This window comes from Trichoderma breve, chromosome 3 (assembly GCF_028502605.1).
Source record: "Trichoderma breve strain T069 chromosome 3, whole genome shotgun sequence".
Lineage (NCBI taxonomy): Eukaryota > Fungi > Ascomycota > Sordariomycetes > Hypocreales > Hypocreaceae > Trichoderma > Trichoderma breve.
In genome coordinates, this window is record NC_079234.1 from 3,194,585 (window position 1) to 3,215,141 (window position 20,557).

Sequence of the window (20,557 nt, forward strand, 5' to 3'; positions counted from 1 at the left end):
TCGCTAACTAATCGATACAGAGTGTGGTGTAAAGTTGTTGCACCACAAGGCCATTAGGGTTTTCGAGTCGGACGTCGAAGATTCAGCACAGTTGTACTCTTCCCACTCGACCGTTTACGACGCTCTTTCGCCGCTCCTTTCACTTCTACCACCCCGAAATATATAATAGCGAAAACATCTTCTTTACCCCCAATGCCTATATGACCCTGAATACCACAGCTATGGATTCAGAAGACGGAAGCTTGTTTATCAAGGTAAATACGCTGCTGCTGTGATTTACCTCTGCTGCCCCGAGATCGGCGTGCTAACTTCCAACAGCAACTTGCTGCTTTTGTTCGCAGCAACGAAAAGGCTCTCGCCAACGCCTTGCAGCTTCAGCGCCGCGATGTGCGTCACCGAGCCACGCAAAGCACGAGCTCTGCCACGATCCCGCAGACTCCGACGTTTCCTGAGCGTCCCTCAACTGCAATCTCCAGCACCAGCGCCTTTGCCAACGCTCTGTCTCTGGGGCCGCTCAACTTTTCCTCTCACGGAGTAAAATCTGCGAAGCTCGCCCTCACTCCCCACCACCTGTTCTATCTCCTCTCTCGCTTCGAAGAATTGGGTATCAATGTGGGGCCCATGAAGGTTCGCTTGGAGGATCTCCACGACAGCTCATCGTCTGCAAACTACGTGTCATTTCTGAGCAACACCCAGCGGTCTAGAAGCCATAGCTCAGATGTAGGCTCCATCCACTCCGTCTCCAGTATCCGGAGCGTCATGTCTGGCATGTCTGCCTTGTGGGCCAGCTTCGGTATCGGTGCCAGCATATCTGCTGCTCGGACGGAGCGTCAAAAGGCCGCGTTGGAGGCGGACATGAAGTATTTGTATTCCGCCTTCACCAAGATCCCCTGTCTTCGCTTGGCCCCTGATTGGCGAGCTCGGCTCATCAAGGGCTACGAAGAGTTTCCCTTTGACTCTGCGGTCCCCCTCTACGTCTTCAAGAATGTCCAGGCGCTGGAAGTGAGCAACATTGACTTTCGTCAATTCTTTGGCTGGGATCGCATGGCCGACCAGCTCCGCTCGCTTACGCTCAAGCATGCCGGCATCGAAGATCCTGCCGATATTTTAATCGATATTGTCCTGGATGATATGGACAAGAGGCGCCGCAGAACGTCAAAGTCACAGCACTCGCCCTCAATACCTTGGAGCGGGAGCCATAGCCCCCGCAAGAGCCCAACCATGTCCGGTCGTGAATTTCCCCGATCGGTATCGATTCCTGGCTCTCCCGATCCACGATCCTCCCTAGGTGAACTTCGTGTCGGCTCCATGGCTCCCAGCGAGGCTGCCGTCGAGGACGGTAACACGTCCGATGGCTCGGCCCGCACCCTGCGAAGACAATCTACGGATGACCTATCACGTTCTCTAAACAAGGACTCTCGGCCGAGGAGCAATTCCCCATCACGCCCATCAAGCTCTCGTAATCACACCCACATCCGATCTCAACAGAGAATGCGGCGTTCTGGATCTGGGAGTTCCAACTCCAGCCTATCCGACTCTTGGTACCATCACCACTCTAGAGGCAGTTCTGCCAACCTCTTGGGAAACACAGTCCTACCTTCGTCCAAGTGGCGCTTCCTGAGGCATCTCAGTCTGGCAGATAACCCCATGACGTCGATTCCGGCCTCAAGCCTGGCTCCTCTTTCCAACACCCTCTTCTCTCTCGATTTGTCATCCAATCTCTTCAGCCAAATCCCGGACAGCCTGTCCACCCTCACCGCTCTCCGCGCCCTAAACCTGTCTCATTGCATGATTGACTCTCTGCACTCCCTGACCCGAAACCCCCTCCCCGCCATTACTGCTCTCAACTTGAGAGCCAATAGACTGCAATCTCTCGCCGGTATCGAGAAGCTGTATCCCTTGGAAAGGCTGGACCTTAGAGACAACCGCCTTACAGACCCCAAGGAACTTGCACGCTTGACTGGAATTCCAGAGATTCGTGAAATCTGGGTCGAGGGCAACCCCTTTGCCCGCACTCACAAGGACTACCGTGTGGTGATCTTCAACCTGTTTCGGATGACGCCGGGATACACCGAGGATATCGTCATCGATGGCTCAGGCCCCAGCTCCTCTGAAAAGCGTATTCTGGTTGACCGAGTCCCGATTCCCGAGTCTGTCCCAGTGGTGAAGCCGATCGTGACCGAGATGCGAGGCGTCGACGTAAGCAAGCCCACCGTTGTCTATAGTGCTGTCAAGGAGGCTTCCGTCCTGCGCAAGGAGAGGCCAGTGCCAAAGGCCGTCGCCAGCGAAATCAACACGACTTCAACGAGGCGCCGGAGGAACACCAAACGACGCATCGTCGATCTTTCGACTAGTGACAAAAACCCAATGCCCTCGCCGGTTGATGTGCATAGCCCAAAATACCCGATCAATTCCCCAATTGCCGGCTCAATGGATGGGAGCTATAAAATTTCTCACGTATCTAAAACTCAACCGTCGACTCCCCTCTCATATCCAAAGGCCCACGAGTTTGGCAGCGGAGCCTTTTCTTTCGAGAACGCACATGCCAACGGTCCCGCCCATGCCGACCACATTTTTAGCACGAGCGATATCCAGCAGCAAGACTGGGATGCCAGCGGCGAGCTGTACCGTCGCAAAATAGAGGCCCTGCGTGACAAGGTCGGCGAGGGCTATCTGAGCGTGCTGAGCGAGGAGAGCTGGGATGCCAACAATGTTTTTGGCTCATCCAATATCCCCACCACCACCGCTGCGCTGTTGGCGGCCCATCCCGCCCACCACGCTCCTCCCATGCAAGCCATCCATGGAGGCCACTCATAATGCCCGGCTGCGTGTTCCGAGTTCATGCCTAGCGCCCTTGACTATATACCCATTTTACTCAATGATACCCCCCCTCGATACCCTTTCTACGTCTTTACAAATTTGCCTACTCATCCCACTGGCACACTCCTACGTCCTTTGCTTCTCCTACAGCTAGTTTGAAAGAGCTAAGCTACCCTTTCTGCTTCATCTTGTCTATTTATCCATCTTATTTTACTCTGTCCCTTCCCACACGACAGGGCTTGATTGGTACCGCGGTTTGTCTTTTCTATTACGGAGCATAGCGGATATGGCGTCACGGCTAGGAATTGCTGTCATTGCCAGGGTTTTATTGCAAACCCTTTTCTTTTGAATTCTCGTCTTGTCTGTCTGGTTTTTCCACGGATTGGTTCTGTTAAATGATGTTCAGAGGCTGGGAGGGGATAAAAAAAGTGGCTTGACACGTTATGAACGTTGCATGAAAATTCCTGTTTTTGGCATGACTTTTTTCTTTTATTTTCTTGACTTTGCTGAGAGCAACCAGTGGCATAAGCTGGGTCTACGACCTCTTTTTTCTGTTTGGCTTGGAAACGGCGTTATGATAGGGGTGAGCCGGCACTTGTGTCGTGTGTTCCCCCAAGTAGCTTCGGGTCGGCACTCCATTGCTTTGAAAGACATGCTCGAGTTTGAGCGTCGCAAGCGTCGAGATGGTTTTGTGACAAACCGGGAATATGAGTAGTAACACTGATGAGCTGTTGACGGAAGAATGATAGAGCATGCGAGTTTCACGTTGCACCTTTAGAGTTCCTATTACTTTGTGACGATGCTTGTTCCCTTTCACATGTGAATGTCCATGTCAGCCTACATGTACGGCATGTGTCTTGGCTACTACTACCTTACATGATGTACTTAAGGTAAAGTGAGGTATGCGTACTTAGTCTCTACATGTAGGCAGGATGATGCAATCCATGTACGTAAGCCCGCACTAGACGCTGCAGATACGCATCCATGATGTGACATACGGTCGGTCTAAGTATTAAGAGGTCGAGTCCCAAGCTTGACCTACCAAATCTGCGATGGACAATTGGCCCCTGGTTAAGTACATGTACGCAATAATTTTCGAAGCGGCCCGCCCGACCAACAGGTGGCTTGCATGCCATGTGTAATTGACACGTTGTTATAAGACTTGGCGGAGGCTTGAAGTGTCCAGCAGCACCCGCTCCCGGGCTCGGATTTACCATGTGATGGGTGTCATCATTGTGCTCTTGGCGATCAGGGGTCTTTGAGTGAATCTCGGCGAGTTTTTTTTTTCTCCCGCTCCCGGGATGTCGTAATGGATTGGCCATGGCGCCACCTCTACTTGGGGATAGATGAATGGATTGCTGGTCTTGTAGATACGAACAGCAGCTTCGCGTCAATTGTACCCTTCTCTTTCTTTCTATGCTCTCTCTCTCTACGACCTCTTCTTGATCTTTTTGCGACCTTGATTATCTTGTGCCTGCGCGCTGATTTATATTCTCCATGTGTGGCAGCATTGCCGAAACGCGTAGATACTGCGAGAGAATATATTTGATGGACGATCAAATGCTTTGATCATGTCGCATCTAGATTCATCTACACGAAAGCCCTGTCCCAAATGTAGATTCAATGACCTAGTTTCGGGCGACAGCCACGCCATCATCTCTAACAATGCGGCAGAGAAGAGACGAGAGAGACCAGGTTTGGGGGCGGCCGCCCGGGCTGATGGAGCGAGCGGGGACCGGCATTTTCCCATCCATGATCTGTCAAATCTAAATCGGTGCGTGCCTGGATCGATGGGCGGCCACGCATCAGAAACTCCCGTCCCGATCTGTGAATGAATTAGACTAGCAGCGCTTTTCTGACGGGGCGAGGTGTGATTGGCGAAGGCTCGAGCCGGGAATCCGCCCCGGGCGTCTGGGACAATGGCCGATTGCCGCCGGGTTTCTTCAAGGTTATTTTTAGAGTGTTGGCGGCAGGTACACTGATTGAAATGTGGGGGAACTGGTGGGAGAGATACGAGAGTGTATAAGAGGATGAGAAAAAACTGTTGGATATGGAGGAGCGGGAATAATCTGTGTAGGTGTGATGGATCGGGGCTTATGGCGTATTGCATGAATATTTTGTCGTCCATGATCCACACGAGCCATGGGACATGATCTCGAATTGGTGGATGACTTATATCGGAGCATGAGGCGCATTTCTTCTAGAAAATCGTCTAGATTGGTGGTATGAGTCGCGGCATATACTGCAAGTCATGGACACTCTTGATTCTCCTATGCGACCTGATGAAAAGATACTATACCCAAATTGAACTACTTCTTGTCGTCGCATTCATTTATTCTTTTGTAGAGATTACAGAATAAGAAATAAGAGAAGGAGAAATATCTTTGACACTCACCCTTCTGATTCATCTATCGTCTCGTCCGTTATCTTTTCGTCATCCATTTCCATGTTCCAGCTGATTAGCTCTTTTTTTACAGTTCACGTAGTGCATTGATCTCGGCCAGTTTAGCGCATGGCTTTCCCCAGGCACGCCGCTAGCCCGAAACGCACAAGGGCCCTCTGATCTGACTAACGCACCTCAGCCAAATGAAAATGAAGCCGTCTGGTTCGAGATTCCGCAGGTGGTCCGTGCGCACGCCTTCACGCGTTGTCTGTTTTTCGCTCGCCCCCGAATCGAGAGCCGCCAGCCGACGTCACGTCGTCCCCTGATGCTGCCTTCGTCCATCGACTGCTCGCCAACGAGGGCCTGTTTTGCCTTGCCTATGAACCCTGGCGCTTCAGCTGCTGCTTCGGGGCCTTCAGAAGCCCCTCGATCCCCTCCAGCCGCTGCCTCGTCTCTTGCGCGCGCCGTCCGCCTCGAGCGACAGCCTCGCCTCGACTTGCCTCCCATCACCACCGTCGCCTTGCGCCCTGCTCTCAGTTACTGAGCCTAGCTGCCGTGAAATCGCTGCCCTGTAGTGGGCACAATGGCTCCGGCCTCTCCAACTCCCCGTCGAACACCCACGGGACGCCGCAGAGGGCGTCCACCCGGCACCACCAACGCTGCGCGTGCCCTCAGACAGGCTTCACTTGCCGCCGCCGCTGTCTCCGAACCACCCCCCAAGAAGCGACGTCGCTACGTTCCCGGAGGCCCTGGAGGTGGTGGACGATATCTTGACGCCGACGCCATCGACACCCCCGATACAACCCGCACCATGACAGCCTCGCGATCCAGAACCTCGGCCTCCCGGATGGCCCTCAACGGCGCCTCCCCGTCTCTGCCCCCGCGGCGGGAGCGGAGCACACGAGCCAGAACTGCTGCCAACGAAGACAGCGACGAGATGCGATGGGGATCAGCCGCCGCCATGGCTGCGTCCGTGAAGCAGGCCGAAGACTACAAGCCTCGAGAGGAGCGCAGCTGGGAAGAGTTCCATCCAAACCTTGATATCGACCTCCCGTTTGTCATCTTTCCTGCCGACGATGTCGACGGAGTCGTCCTGCAAGAGGCGCCGAATACTCCCGCTATAGATGCGCCGCCTCCTACCACACCACACCTAGAGTCCATGACACCGTCCAAATCCGTCAACCCCGCCTCGACAGGAAATACACCAAATCCCCAGGCAGCGCGCGGCCCAGAAGTCGATGCCGACGATTCAGCTGCTGGTACCCCATCAAGACGCCCTCGCCGATCCACTCGTGAAGTCGTCAGCTTTTATAACGTTCGACCCCTTGACTTTGCTCCTACTCCTAGAACCCCCAAGATCCTCCCCATATCGAACCAGACGCCAAAGGAGCGGCTCGACCTAAAACAACCACAGTATAGAAAGACCAACCGCATCGAATTGTTTGAAAGCAAGACTTTTGGCCAGGCACGCTATGTTGACAAGGCCATGAGCAATGTTGGCTACCAAGAAAGCGACAACTTTATTCGATCCGAGCGTACACTGATCAAAGCCATCGATGGCAATGCCGATGATGAGTTTGAACAGTTTTCAGTGGCTGCGAGCGATGACCATGTGCACCAGTCTAGACTTGGCCGTGTTGAGTATGACATGGACGAGCAAGACGATATGTGGCTTGAGCAATACAACGCCCAGCGCAAGCAGAACGAGCTGGAAGCCATCACGCGCGAGGTCTTTGAAATTACCATGACCAAGATCGAAAAGGAGTGGCACGCTTTGGAACGAAGAATACCAAAGCCAAACCCCAAACCGCCACAGACGCACAGGCCGCGGTCCAGCTCAGCTGTGGCCGTTAACGGCGAGACTCACAGCGGCGAGGAACCTGACAGTAAATGCGCTATATGTGATGATGGAGATTGCGAAAATACCAACGCAATTGTTTTCTGCGATGGTTGTAACCTCGCGGTTCACCAAGAATGCTACGGTGTGCCTTTTATTCCAGAGGGCCAGTGGCTATGCAGGAAATGCCAGCTATGTGGTCGCGGAATACCAGTAAGATTCTCTTTTTCTCTCTCCCTTACGTTCTTTTTTTGTGTCTTCAATCTCTGACTCTTTTTCCTTCCTAGACATGCATATTCTGCCCCAATACGGACGGCGCATTCAAGCAAACCAACTCGTCAAAATGGGCCCATCTACTCTGTGCCATGTGGATTCCTGAAGTCTCCTTAGGAAACCATACGTTCATGGAGCCCGTCATGGACGTAGAAAAGGTCCCCAAAACTAGGTGGAAGTTGACTTGTTATATCTGCCGTCAGAGAATGGGCGCCTGCATTCAGTGTGGCAACAAAAATTGCTACCAGGCCTTCCATGTCACATGTGCCAGGAGAGCACGATTATTTCTCAAGATGAAGACTGTCCAGGGCACTCTTGCTGTGTTAGACGGCAGCATGGTGCTCAAGGCATTTTGCGATAAGCATTGCCCGCCGGATCACGCCCAAGAAAACCAGGTCCACCAGGCCACGCGAGCCGCCAAAAAGTTCTATAAGAGGAACATGCGTGGGCGTATCTGGGCAGACAATCAAGCCATGGCAAATGTCATTGCAGCGCAACACCGCACTGCCATTACAGATCACCCGCCAGATGAGAGCCAGATGACGGGTGCGAAGAACCTAGCCATCCTGGGCGACAAAAAGAAGGGACAGCCTCCTAAAAACCTCTGGAAGCTTCCATCTGGAGCACCCATCATCCCTCAGGTCGTCTTTGACATTGTCGAGGCATCTATTCAACGGTTCACGTTCAGGAAGCGCAAGGACTTCCTCAGCGAAGCTTGCCGCTATTGGACCCTGAAGAGAGAGGCACGTAGGGGTGCCGCGCTCCTCAAGCGCTTGCAGCTGCAGATGGAGTCATTCTCTTCCATGGAACTGACAAGGCGAAACTTCGCCGCCATGGGTCCCAGCGGCAAGGCGAGACTGGCTCGCCGCATCGAGTTTGCCCAGGGTATCATTCACGAGCTCGAACAGCTCAAGGTTCTTGCCGACGACATTGTGCAGCGTGAACAGCTCAAGTTGGATGCTGCCGAGCTCGAGCAGGACTTTGTAGACGAGTGCTACTTTCCGACTGCCAAGTTACTAGTTCCTGCTGTGGAGAAGGCTATTTCGTAAGTTTCTCTTGTTTCTTTTCTTTATCATGATATACGGGCAAGATCTCGGCGTTGAATGGGTTTGCTAATTGGCGGTTGACAGGCTGGATAAGGGTCTCTTTACGGATGGCTTGGCCGATTTACAGGCAAGCATTGAGAAGCGGGTGTATGTCAACACCTTGAGCTTTGCACAAGACCTCGGCGATATCATCAGCAAGGGAATCTTGACTCCTCCTGAGCTCTCGGAATCCATTAATCGTGAAATGGAGGAGGATGAAGCGGATAACAACAGCACCAATAACTCCATTATAACATCAACATTTTCAGACATACGAGAGCGGCGGAAGCTCGGAAAGCGAATTCTCAAGGCTGTGCAGCCACTGCTTGAAATGTCGCTACAGGTTGAAGCCGAAATATCTACAAAGCCGTCTGAAGCGCTGCAGAGAGAGTTGGAGGCCCTTATTGATGCTAGCATCGAAGTAGGGCGACAGCCCAACGCAGCGGCACATAACGAAGCAGATGCGGCAGCTGAAGACACCATTATGCTCGACGCTCCTGAGCCGTCATCTGAAGTCCTCCCTACCATTAAGAGTGAGCCTCTAGCAGGCGGGAGTGGCATTGTCTCCGACAACGGCGACGTAATGGACACTGCTGAGAATGAAGAAGAAGAAGATGATGAAGATGATGATGAGGACGATAACGATCGCCATGAGGAAGAGGAAGGTGACAGTATTGAGGTTAATACCGTCGGGTTGGGCATCATGACCAGCCGCACCTCAGGGGGCCTCGGTATAACGACAGAGATGAACATTAAATCGGCGAGAGTCAATGCTGCTATCGCATCTGAAACCCCTCCTAACAGCACGAGCAGCTACGTCGTCATAAGTCGCCCATCACAAGATGGGCCACCAACCCCACCGCAGAGTAATGGAAGCCTAGGTAATGAACCAGCCGATCCTCTCTCGGAAGGTGGTATCCTTTGGTACCTTAGGGCACTTGAGCCATACGGAACGTCCATCCTTGAGGAGCACTGGGCAGCGGGCCGAGATGCAGTGCGGACGCTCAGCGAAGAGCTGACGGATTTCGATGACGAGGACTTTAAGGACCTTGACGATGCCGTGACAGCTGCGGCGATGGATACGGAAGAGCCGAGAGATGCGTCGAGCGCCGGCAGCACCAAGAACAAGACGGCGAGTAGACTTCCAAAGAAACGAAGACCGACTAGACGGCGATAAGGGAAGAAATTTGGGAGTGATTTAAGCCAAGAGGTATATTGGGATGGGAAAGATGTGCTTTCTATGCGAAATTGCTACGGGATTGTTTTTTTACGTCCTGATGTTTTTGTTTTGCAGCTGAGCGCTTTTACGACGAAAGCATCGGTATATAAGGCTCTGGCGTTGGGAGGACAGCAGCATTGCTTTTTTTTATTGTTTCTTTATTTCCTATTGATACACCCAGTAATCCGGCTTCTTTGTTTGACCGTCTCTTTTCTTCAATTTTTTTTAACCTTCTTCTTTTCTTCTTCTCATCCTGTCCTTTTATCCACGTCTTTTTTCTGTTTTTTATTTCCTTGGGGGGAAACGAAAGGGCGACTTGACTTGCCATGGGCCGGGCAAGGGGGGAGGGCGTTGTTTTTTGTGAGCTAGGAACGGGTAACGAATTGCCCTGGATCAATGATAATCGGGCGGACAAAGGTGCAACTTTTATGTGTAGGATTAACGTATTCAATGGATCTGATACAAATGTGCATAATGTGGCATCCTCAATGAGATGATTCTTTGTTTGACTTGTTTCGGAGCAGTCTACAGCATGTTAAACGGAATCCCGCTCTTCGACATGGTATGCATTATAATATAACATTTTGTGTTAATTCAACTTGAAAGCACCTAATGGCTGTATTTGTCTTGCCATATTGCAGATCTAGTGCCAACTTGCCTTGTCGTGGTGATGGCAATGTGTGATCCTCTTTGGCGGTCATTTTCTCTCTTTGAAGCTTTGACATGAGGCGAGGCTGCGCAAGGCGCTGATAGGACGGCAAAGTACCAACACTTTGACGGAGTTTCATCCCTCTGTACATGTAGCCAAGCTAAAGCCTCTGCGGGGTGGCGGGGTTGACAGCAGCTTGTACCTCGTACTTTCACGTTACTGTAGAATCTCCATGGATGGCAAAAGTTAAAGGTACATATGCGATTGTAGAAAATTTAACGTTTTTAGGCTGGGGTTCTATTTTTGCGGCTGACTGTCACTTTCCACAAGGGCTTTTATGGTTTAGGCATGGGCTGATGGGAAAGAAGAGAAAAACAAAGCTCACAGCCAGGCAAATACAGTGAGAACTTAGTACTACTAGCTACATAGACTTGCCGTCTCCGTGCGCTGCAGACGGGCTTAGACGGGGGAACTCCAGATGGGAAGAAGAAGGAAACGAGGCGGAATTGCGGGACACCGAACGAGGATTCTATTGGAGAATCCCAAGTTTCGAGTGTGCTCCAGTGACTTTTCTTTTTTCAGATGGGGTGGGAGGATGGCCGAGGGAGGGGAGGGGGGGAAAATAAGTGTGAGAGAGCGAGAAAAAGGCGATGCGGAGACCCGGTCCCCCGGTGCCGGACTCGTCAGCAGTGTGATGAGGCGAGAAGCTAGAAAAGGAAAAGCAGGAGGAGCCCGTTTTGCGCGAGCATCTGATTTGAGGCGACTTGGTTTCGAAAATCAGCGGCGGCAGGGGGTGAGGAATCGACGCATCATAAAATATGGACGTGTGTGTGTGTTGGTATCCGGATTGAGAGCATCTATCGGGTGATGATGTTGTTTTGATGTCTTTTTCTGTTTCTCATTTTTCGATTCTGTTCTTTGCCCCTGTTTTTTTTTTTTTCTCAAAGCGAGACGCCTTCGATGCGATACGAACAAAGAGGTGCGTTTAGGTTGGTACGTAGAAAGAGGCGGCGGGTTCCGGGCCAGGCTCTAGACTGTCCAATGGACGAGCAAAAAAAAGGGCGCGAAGCTAGTTTGAAAAGACGACGCTGGGCATAACCAATAAATAAATAGAACAAATAAATCGGCAAAAAAGGGGGTGACTGCTGGTGGGTTGTAGAAGGCAAAAAAAGAAGAAGATCCAGAAATTCTTGGTTCTGGCTGTGATTCGTTGTGTTGTGAGCCGCGCCTGTGAATAACCGGTTTGGAGAGAGAGAGGGGTGGACAGGAACCAAGGCAAGCTGGGACAAAAAAAGGGCCAATTCGCCCCGTTAGCCTCGATTTGGACATATGCTGGATGCCCACCAGCTTTTCAGGTGTCTGCAGAGGGGCAGTGCCGAATCCGGCTGGGTTTTTGACGGGCGCCGCGTTTTCTCGTGTGTTGCGGATATCGTCCGGTTTGATACAGTACGAGTAGGTGTACACGTAGGACTCGACTCGGGCAGGCAGAAGAGCAGGTAAGGTGCATGTAGTGGGCATGTATCGCTCGAAGCTGGTTGCTGCTGTAAGGTACCTGCTAAGCACCGGGTGCTTGCTTGTACGAGTCATCGTGACAGGGCAGCTATCATAGAAGTCAAAGCGTCCGTCTATCCGCAAGTTCCAGCTTCCGAGTTTAGTCTTTCAATTTTATTTCTTATTTCTTTTTTTTTTTTTTTCTCACGACAGCTTACCTGACCTGGCTGGACCTGGATGGAACCTGGCCCGGCCCTGGAGGGAAAACTAAGTTCGGCGAGGAGGGGGCCGCTAGCAGGCCGCTTCAGAGCCTGGACACGGGCGTTTTTCTTGGGGGGTCCCTGGGTGGGTGCATTCCATTCATCTCCTGAGTGAAGATTGCACGGATGGGATTTGATTCGGGTATGTTGGGTTTTTTGTCTGGGGATTGACGTGTGGTGCGGTGCTGTACATAACTTGTGGCACGTGGGATTGCGTTTGGGATTGATATTTCGCGTGCATCAGTGTCGTGCGAAGATGGACAGATAGCAGATAGTGATTGATGGGCAGGTCGCACAGAAACTTGAACTCTCAAGATTGATGGCCTTATCAATTGACGCCCACTGCCAGCTGTAGGTTGTTCGCTTGAGGCGATGGATGCGCTGTATTACAGTGGAGGCCACCCTGCCTGCCCTGCTGCGTCCAGTCCAGCGAGGCCAAGCGCCGCCCCAGGCCAGCACCAGCACAAAACCTGAACCCACTCTTCCCTTCTTTTTCGCCTGGCCAGGGAAAAAAAAGCTTGCCTCTTCTCTTTCTCTCTCCCACCACACAAAAGCGAACCCCGTCAAAGCCTCTCTTTTGACGATCCTCCGCAAGAAGACGACCTCTTTTTGCCCAACGACGACCGACGATAGCCATCATCGTCCATCGATCCAGCATCGATTCCACGGCTCTGCAACGGCTACCCGTTTGACGGGACTTTCCAGACGCGACGACTTCGGGCTGATTGTTTGGCTGCGCCCACAGCAACAAAGGACGCTGAGAGCAGACGAAGGCACACGAACTGCCCCCCCGCGAGGCCATCCCCATAACTAGAACTTTTTCCCCCCAAGCGACGAGCCCTTTTCGAGGCCACCCTAAACGGCGACGAACAGCTGCATCAACCCTTCAGCGGCTTTATTTCATTTCGTTTATTTTACGCCCATCCAGAGAGCAGAAGCCCATCGCGCGTTTAGAACCCTGTTTCTCATCCGCTGCGCCCTCTCTTAGTCTCTTTTTTTCCCTCTCTCGCGTTGGTCTCTGAAGCCATTTGCCGCATAGCTGTGAGTTTTTTCGCCCTTTTTTCCCCCACCTGGCGATGGCGCGCTCTCGTTCTATTTTTCGGCACCGAAAAGCAACCATCCTGCCGGCGATTGTCTGCTCCCCCTCATTTTTGACGAGAGAAGGAGAGACGGAGAGGGAAAGGGGCGGCGTGATGGAATCACCACAACGGCAATCGTCTTTTGGATGGGCCAGATTGGGATCGCTCCTGTCATCGGGATGTTGGTCTGACTCTCATCACGCCCTTTTTTCTCCCCCTCTTACTCTTCGTTGCTCGAGTTGGGAGGCAACAAATTCCCCTCGATGACTAAACCCAAGCCATTGATGGTTCTCGTCTATTCTTCTTCTAACGCTCGATGGCAGGATTATCTCTCAATTATCAAAGTGCATATTGTCTAGTGTATTATCATCTGTCGTACTGCTCTCTTTTTCCTTCTCGAGGGGCCGCATTATTTTGCGCATCGGCCTGCTTCTAGCACGCCCTCCCTTCTCTTCTCCCGCGATTTCTTTAACGCGCAGCCTCTCTCGGCTTATTAATTCGATATACACGAACCGTCTCTCCCACGGGGAGCATCTATAAGATGGCTGACCAACACGAGGTCGATCTCGATTCTATAATTGACCGGCTGCTCGAGGTCCGAGGTAGCCGGCCTGGAAAGCAGGTCCAGCTTCTCGAGACTGAGATTCGCTTCCTCTGCACCAAGGCTCGCGAGATTTTCATTTCTCAGCCCATCCTCCTCGAGTTGGAGGCTCCCATCAAGGTAGGATAAAGCTGCCGTCACACCTACCCCCTTTGTCAGGGAGGAATGCCGGTGCAGTAGTGGTGCTGACTCGATACTTGGCAGATTTGCGGTGATATTCACGGCCAATACTATGATCTTCTGCGTCTGTTTGAGTATGGCGGCTTCCCCCCTGAAGCCAACTACCTCTTCCTAGGTGACTACGTCGACCGTGGCAAGCAGTCTCTCGAGACCATCTGCCTTCTCCTCGCCTACAAGATCAAGTATCCCGAGAACTTCTTCATTCTCCGTGGCAACCACGAGTGCGCCTCCATCAACCGTATCTACGGCTTCTACGATGAGTGCAAGCGGCGCTACAACATTAAGCTTTGGAAGACATTTACCGATTGCTTCAACTGCTTACCCATTGCCGCCATCATTGACGAGAAGATCTTCACCATGCACGGAGGTCTCAGCCCCGATCTGAACTCGATGGAGCAGATTCGTCGCGTCATGCGCCCCACTGATGTACGTGCCTCCTCTCTCTCGATAGCCTTCTACCCACAGAAGAATCCGGCTTCTTCGTTCTGTTGTCTCTCAAATCTGCTCCATCCGCTCCAACCAAGGGCAGCTCGTGCTCTAACTTGCTGGGACCGTCCGCTAACCTGTCTATGTCCTTAGATCCCCGATTGTGGACTGCTGTGTGATCTCCTGTGGTCCGATCCCGACAAGGACATTACCGGCTGGAGCGAAAACGACCGTGGTGTGTCATTCACCTTTGGTCCAGACGTGGTGTCTCGTTTCCTGCAGAAGCACGACATGGACCTCATCTGCCGTGCTCACCAGGTCGTCGAAGATGGCTACGAATTCTTCTCCAAGCGTCAACTCGTCACGCTGTTTAGTGCACCCAACTACTGTGGCGAGTTCGACAATGCAGGTGCCATGATGAGCGTGGACGAGAGTTTGCTCTGCTCATTCCAGGTTTGTGCAATCCACCCAAAGGCCTCCCAAATTACCCTACGGCTGGGATAGTCTTTTTCATTTCTTTCTTCAGACCTCGGCTAACCTTTTTTCCCTCTTGATAGATTCTCAAGCCTGCTGAGAAGAAACAAAAGTTCGGACGGCGTTAAACTAGCGGGATGACCTTGTTCGGTCTCTCGACTGAGCACGATCCATCTCGACGACTTGACACCGCCGACTTTTCTTTTTGACTCTCCGACTCTCTTCATACTCTGCAACCTCTTACGTCGCACCGTCGCAGGGCCCTGGTGGCGAGAACGGGTTGCCTGGAGAACTACACGCCGAGCCCTTCCTGCATTAATGTACCGACTCGGCGGTTAGCTCGCATCGCCTCTAATGTCCCAACATGCAAACTTCGTCACGACAAATGGCTGTTTCTTAGCTTCACAGATCAAATCATTCACAGAAAAAAAAATACATCATGATGTCACTTTAAACTTTTGCTGTCCCAACACGTTTGGGCAGACCATTTCTTGACGTGCTGTGTGAATGACATGACGTAGTCGTACTCTAGACCGTAGGCCGTTGGATGCCTGCTGTGTAACCTGTGCTCTGATCCATGTGGCTTGGAAGGATGGGGTGAGTTCGTATTCATGCTTCTTGTATCATCTGCCACGAGATCCTCTGCCACGAGAGTGGCTAAACGCACGGGTTCTTGGCGGAGCTCGAACTGACAAGGCAGTAGATAAAGTGTATATGTCATGTTTCATCGTACGAGGGCTTCCAGAAGAGAATTAGAAGGCGACAATGCTATGTCAGTCCTCGATTGCGGTGTTACTTGTTCTTTGGTATCTTTCTCATCCAGATGTTGTCTCTCCACACAGCTTTCTTGCCCCTGACCCTTGATATCATACATGAGCTCTTTTTTTCCATGTTTCCTGCTCACTTCCATCCGTGAGGATTCCCCCCCTTTAAGTGCAGTCTTCGCATACAATGGTTGATGAGGCCTGTTCTTGTTTTACTGGCTCTTCGGTAGCGGGAGCAGGAGCAGTCTCCTTCACCGGAGCGGCCTCCACAGCCGGAGCAGCAGCGCGATGATTCCGGTCAACGTGGCCCAGGTCCCGGGACGGGTCGATGACGTCCCTAACGCGGCGCTTGAGTTCCTTTGTTTCGGGGAAGCCGCCGTCTGTTTTGCGGTCCCATAGAACTGTGGACTGGACGGATGCTGGAGGGGATGATGAAGAGGTTGAGGTTGATGGGGAGAGGTGGTGGATTGTGACGATGAAGGTTCCGCCTGTGGAGGGCTGGAGGGCGACTTCGCCCAGGGAGAGGGAGAATGTGGAGAGGAGTTCTTGGGCGAACTGTGGTGAGGTTTTGAGTTAGTCTGTGATATTGTGGTTCTCTGAGGGTGGAGGAGGAGATGGTGAAGGAGTGGGTGGGTGAGTGGGCGGTTTGTAGAATGAAAGTGAAGAGAAGAGTGGTTCTCGAGATGAACGCGATGAGGAACAAGGGTGAGTCTATTTGAGGACGTACATAGGCAGCTCGCAGCATCCATTTACACTGAGTGCAGAACTGGATGGTTATGCGTGGCAGGGGAGCCGTAACGGCGGCATGTTGCAGCGGCTGGGATGATGCAGATGTTGATGTTGATGTAGCCATGGTTGCTGTTGCTGTTTTTATTCTTCTTTTTTGAAAAAGAGTAGATGAGAATATTTGTAAGTAGTATGGTTAAGGAGATTGAAGTGTTTCTCGTCGTGAATATCAGCGTTCTTGACGGTTGTATGAGGCGAATGATGATAACGGAATACTGCTGGTAAGCTACGGAGGTCCGGGTTCGGGGCGGATGTTGTAATGCTTTATGTGGAGAATGAATTTGGTGCTGCTTTGATTACTATGGATGAAGTGAGCGACTTTTTCTCTCTGCAAATATCACTTGAAGTTTTGACCAACTGTTTTTCTGTTTTTTCTTCGATGCTTTTACGTAGCAGAGCGAAAATATGAGTGTAATTTAACATGTATATTGGTTATTCTATGGGACAAATGCATGTGATGTTACCTCTTTGAGATCGGCGGGCTCTTCTCTTCATGACCTCACGTGCACAGACATATCAAGGCAAAGAAAAAACACCACACAATAGCAGTACCAACAACTCCGGCTTCCTCTTCCAGAATCTCTAGAATGCTGCTCTTTTTAATGTGACAATTAAACGCGTCTTTTGTTGAAAAATATCATTTAGTGAAATTATGTAGGACTGTCGCATTTCGATGCAATGCGAGGAATTATCACGCGCGTGTACACACGTACAGGGTATCACGACAAGGCACTCCACGAGTTTTTTTTTTCCCCATCACATTTCCATATCAATTCAGAATCCGGCCGTCAAATTATCTACACCCGCGTAACCAGCGGCCCTATACACCGAGTCCTCCAACAACACATCTTCACAAAACCACCATACACACGCACAAAAACCTCTCCCTCATCACCCGCCAAGAATCCCATCACACCCCCTCCTCATCCTCAATGCATAGAGAAGAAACAGAGAGTCAACGTAGAATGAGAGAAAAAGAAGAAAGAAGGCATATAGGGGAGCCACTCGATTGAACAGAAAAGGACAATAGAGAAATCGGGAATTAATACATGCTAAAAGGGGCCAAGACCGTAGGCCCCTTTATCTGGATATCTCTCTTTCCTCCTCCATCCCATCCTGCCTAGAAGAAACCGCTCGACTGCTTTATTAAAAAGTAAGAGAGAGCTGAAATAAGTAGTAAAAAAAAATAAAACTCGTTGAGAAAAGCGAGCGTGGGGGCTTTCCTCGGTCACAGACAACCTTTTGCTTCCTCATCCCCCCCATCGCCTCCTCCCCTTTCCCCAGCATTGATATAATCATTTGAGACTGCATCGATCCAGCTCAGAGTCCCGTTCTAGTTTCTCGTAAAAGGCTTTCCGGACCAGGTGTTTATTGTTTGAATGGTGTGTCGGCGTGACGAATTCGTCGCTCGCTGTCTGATTCCAGCTGCGTGGCGTTGTAAAATAAAGAGAGAGAGAGAGAGAAAAATAAACCCATATCGCACACAAGGGGAAAAAGAAAAAAGGTCCCGCGCCAAGAATTCCTCCCAACTAAGTCATCATCGATTGGTCGTTCCTCCACGTCCTGGGAAACAGAATTACATGACGACACAGCAGCCGCCGGATTGCTGGGGTGCGTAGGGATCCTCGCCCTTTGGTACGGTTCCCCATACTGAAGGAACCATGTAGTCTCTCGTACCATTGCAGTACGCAATGATGCTGCAGCCGTCGCGTTAGCCTCGTGTCCCCTGTCCGGCAGTGGCTGTGGATGCGTCTTTTAGCTCTTACCTCTTGGAAGCGGTGCTGACGGGAATGCGTTCCCGGTCCAAATCCTCGCGTAGTCTGTTGTTGAGCTCCGTTAAGCGCCTAAGCTTGAGGTCTGCCATTGACTGCTTCGTCTTCTTAATCTGGGTCGGGTCGCCGACATCACGGGAGGTGTACTGAGGCATCGTAACGGTACGTTAAAATAAAGGAATGACTATTGAGTTGGATTTGACCGGAGTCGGGGTGGTGAGAGTGATTGAATGGCTCGCACTCGTCAGCCGGGACGATGGATTGTGTTGACGGAGTTGTTGCGAAAACTGCCTGCAGCTGCCTGGTTAGCCTCAATTTCATCTAGGCACCTATCACCAATCGGTTGCTTCGGTGGATACGCGATGCTAAATGGAACACAAAGAATTGCAAAAAATCAATCACAAAGAGGATGGAAAAGGCCCGTCTGCTCTGCTGCCGTCACGTTGGCGCGACAGTGATGACGGCTCAAGAGACGCAGTGCAACGATCGACACCGCGAGACGATACAAGAATCGGCAACAGCGGCGAGCGACGATTCGCCTCTCCCCCGTCGAACTCGCGATCGACTGCTGGTGATGGAGGAGACGAGAGAAAAAACAATGCCAGCCTCTCGTCATTCCCCCTTTTCGCTCATGCCGATGCATTCGTGTCTGTTCAATTGATCCCATCGCCATGCCATCGAAACGTCGTGTCTGCCGGAGCTTGGGACGCCTCCTCTTTCTTGCCTCCCCCCTAGCCCGTATCGCGCAATGGAACGGGAAGATACAATGAGAAAAAAAAAAAAATGGCAAAGACTTACCAACCGTCGTAGAAACCCTCAATTATCGGTCGCGAGAAACAGCGACGACACACTTGCTCCAATATGGGGGTTGAAAGGAAGAGGAGAGGGTTTGGTCGCGAAGGCGAGACGTGCGTTACGTGAATGTGTGTGTGAGTGAGAAAATGAGAGAGAGGCCCAAGAGAGTGAAAGAGCGGGTTGGAAAGCCTGGAGAAGAGAGTTGGAAGAATCCGCCACACACCAGACGAGATTGGATTGACCCAAGTCTCAAGCCAAGCCAAGCAGCTTCTGGGCTGGGCGGCGGGCTGCTGCCGGCGGATAATTAGCAGTGGGAACTGCTGTAACTGGCCGCCTGCTGCTGCTGCTCCATGCTCCTGTAGGGGGCTAGATTGTGCTGGGGGCTGTTTTTTTTTCTCTATAGTTCTACCTGTACTTGGCGGGAGCCCGGGTGGGACGTGCGCCGGTGCTGGAAATTGGACACGACCAGGGGGGTACTTTGGGGGCTCTTGCAATCAGGCTCAAGGCGCACCACAAAGCGCGGATTTGCTCCAGGATTTCCATGGCGCGGTGGGTGCTTTGCTTCATGTAACGTGCGAGTGACCTGCCGCCTGGCTGCAGCCATGTACCCCTTACCGTAGGTACGAGCACTAGCTGGCTTAGCACAGCGTTAGCACCCCGTTACGACGTGCGCTACTGCACTGCTGCACTTGCCGGGCCTTTTAGTGCTGCATTATGGATGTACCCAGGCAGTAATATTTGATTGCTGCTTGATGGATGAGTTGGAGTCAAGTGCCCGTGCTGAGAGGTACCTGGGGTTTGCGAGTGCTCGTACCTTACTTTGAGTGCGCACTGACAGAACTCTACTAACTTCGAGGAAGAGAGAAAGAGAGTTGAGAGAGAATTGTCATCAATCACGCGTGGCAGAGCGTCAGTAGGATCTACCCGTACACTACATCGAGATTTATGGATGGAAACGATTCATCGTGTGACAATTTCTCCTCTACCTGACACCCAGGATCCTACACCACACAAGTACCTCTCCTCACTCATGGCCTTCGCCGAGGTTACTGTACCTTGCTTGCCAACACAAAACAAAGGAGGTCCTTTTCTTTCCCTTTCTCCTCCCCGTCCGCATCAAGCTTAGACCACGTCCGGCCTAGCCTCACTGCCATTTCCGGCCTCCAAGCCAGCCAGAGAGGATCCATCAACCCTGCTGCTGGTACTGATTTAATGGGAACCAAATCTTACAGGTACATGCAGCTCCAGATACGAAGTACATGTACTAACCCTCCACCGCAACGTCCATGCGCGGGTGCGACGCATCGCGTCAGCAATTCGACAGCGGAATCAATCTCAGAACACCTGCTGGCGTGACAATTGTCGAGCGGTGCCGTACAGTAGGACGATTTGCTTGAGGGACGATACAAAGTACGTACTTCCTACAGACCCGGAAACGGAAGATGCGATCGCCGTCACGTCATTCCATCAGGTACAGAACGGGGGCACGGGGCCTCGCTACCAACCTGTTCCTGTTCCTGTACGAACGAGTACTTTTCACCACACGCACCCATGAAATGCAACTACGTACTGTGCATGTACCTTCAGCTCGCCGAGGCCTTTGCTTTAAATTACACGTACGATGCGATGCTGGTATTACCTCATCTTGGTCTCTCCATTACCT

The 20,557-nt window shown here is 51.7% G+C and overlaps 5 protein-coding genes across 5 annotated transcripts; 3 read left to right on the plus strand and 2 right to left on the minus strand.

The window, feature by feature from the left end:
• Window positions 1-221: 221 nt before the first annotated feature.
• Window positions 222-2,817, plus strand: T069G_05370 (leucine rich repeat domain-containing protein; the record flags this gene model as incomplete). The annotated part of the gene is made up of 4 exons (XM_056172580.1): window positions 222-254; window positions 319-387; window positions 436-1,231; window positions 1,289-2,817. 4 exons carry the CDS (start codon window positions 222-224, stop codon window positions 2,815-2,817), a joined length of 2,427 nt encoding a protein of 808 aa, XP_056029438.1.
• Window positions 2,818-5,786: 2,969 nt separating this feature from the next.
• Window positions 5,787-9,575, plus strand: T069G_05371 (PHD-zinc-finger like domain-containing protein; the record flags this gene model as incomplete). Its single annotated transcript, XM_056172581.1, has 5 exons — window positions 5,787-6,778; window positions 6,830-7,253; window positions 7,328-8,358; window positions 8,444-9,264; window positions 9,310-9,575. 5 exons carry the CDS (start codon window positions 5,787-5,789, stop codon window positions 9,573-9,575), a joined length of 3,534 nt encoding a protein of 1,177 aa, XP_056029439.1.
• Window positions 9,576-13,637: 4,062 nt separating this feature from the next.
• T069G_05372 (calcineurin-like phosphoesterase domain-containing protein) lies at window positions 13,638-14,905 on the plus strand (the record flags this gene model as incomplete). The annotated part of the gene is made up of 4 exons (XM_056172582.1): window positions 13,638-13,817; window positions 13,902-14,303; window positions 14,457-14,756; window positions 14,861-14,905. The coding sequence occupies 4 exons, from the start codon at window positions 13,638-13,640 to the stop codon at window positions 14,903-14,905; spliced, it is 927 nt and encodes a 308-aa protein (XP_056029440.1).
• An 801-nt stretch (window positions 14,906-15,706) lies between these two features.
• On the minus strand, window positions 15,707-16,394 carry T069G_05373 (rdx family domain-containing protein; the record flags this gene model as incomplete). The annotated part of the gene is made up of 2 exons (XM_056172583.1): window positions 15,707-16,096; window positions 16,269-16,394. 2 exons carry the CDS (start codon window positions 16,392-16,394, stop codon window positions 15,707-15,709), a joined length of 516 nt encoding a protein of 171 aa, XP_056029441.1.
• Window positions 16,395-17,903: 1,509 nt separating this feature from the next.
• Window positions 17,904-18,254, minus strand: T069G_05374 (GGL domain-containing protein; the record flags this gene model as incomplete). The annotated part of the gene is made up of 2 exons (XM_056172584.1): window positions 17,904-18,024; window positions 18,094-18,254. The coding sequence occupies 2 exons, from the start codon at window positions 18,252-18,254 to the stop codon at window positions 17,904-17,906; spliced, it is 282 nt and encodes a 93-aa protein (XP_056029442.1).
• Between the last annotated feature and the right edge of the window lie 2,303 nt (window positions 18,255-20,557).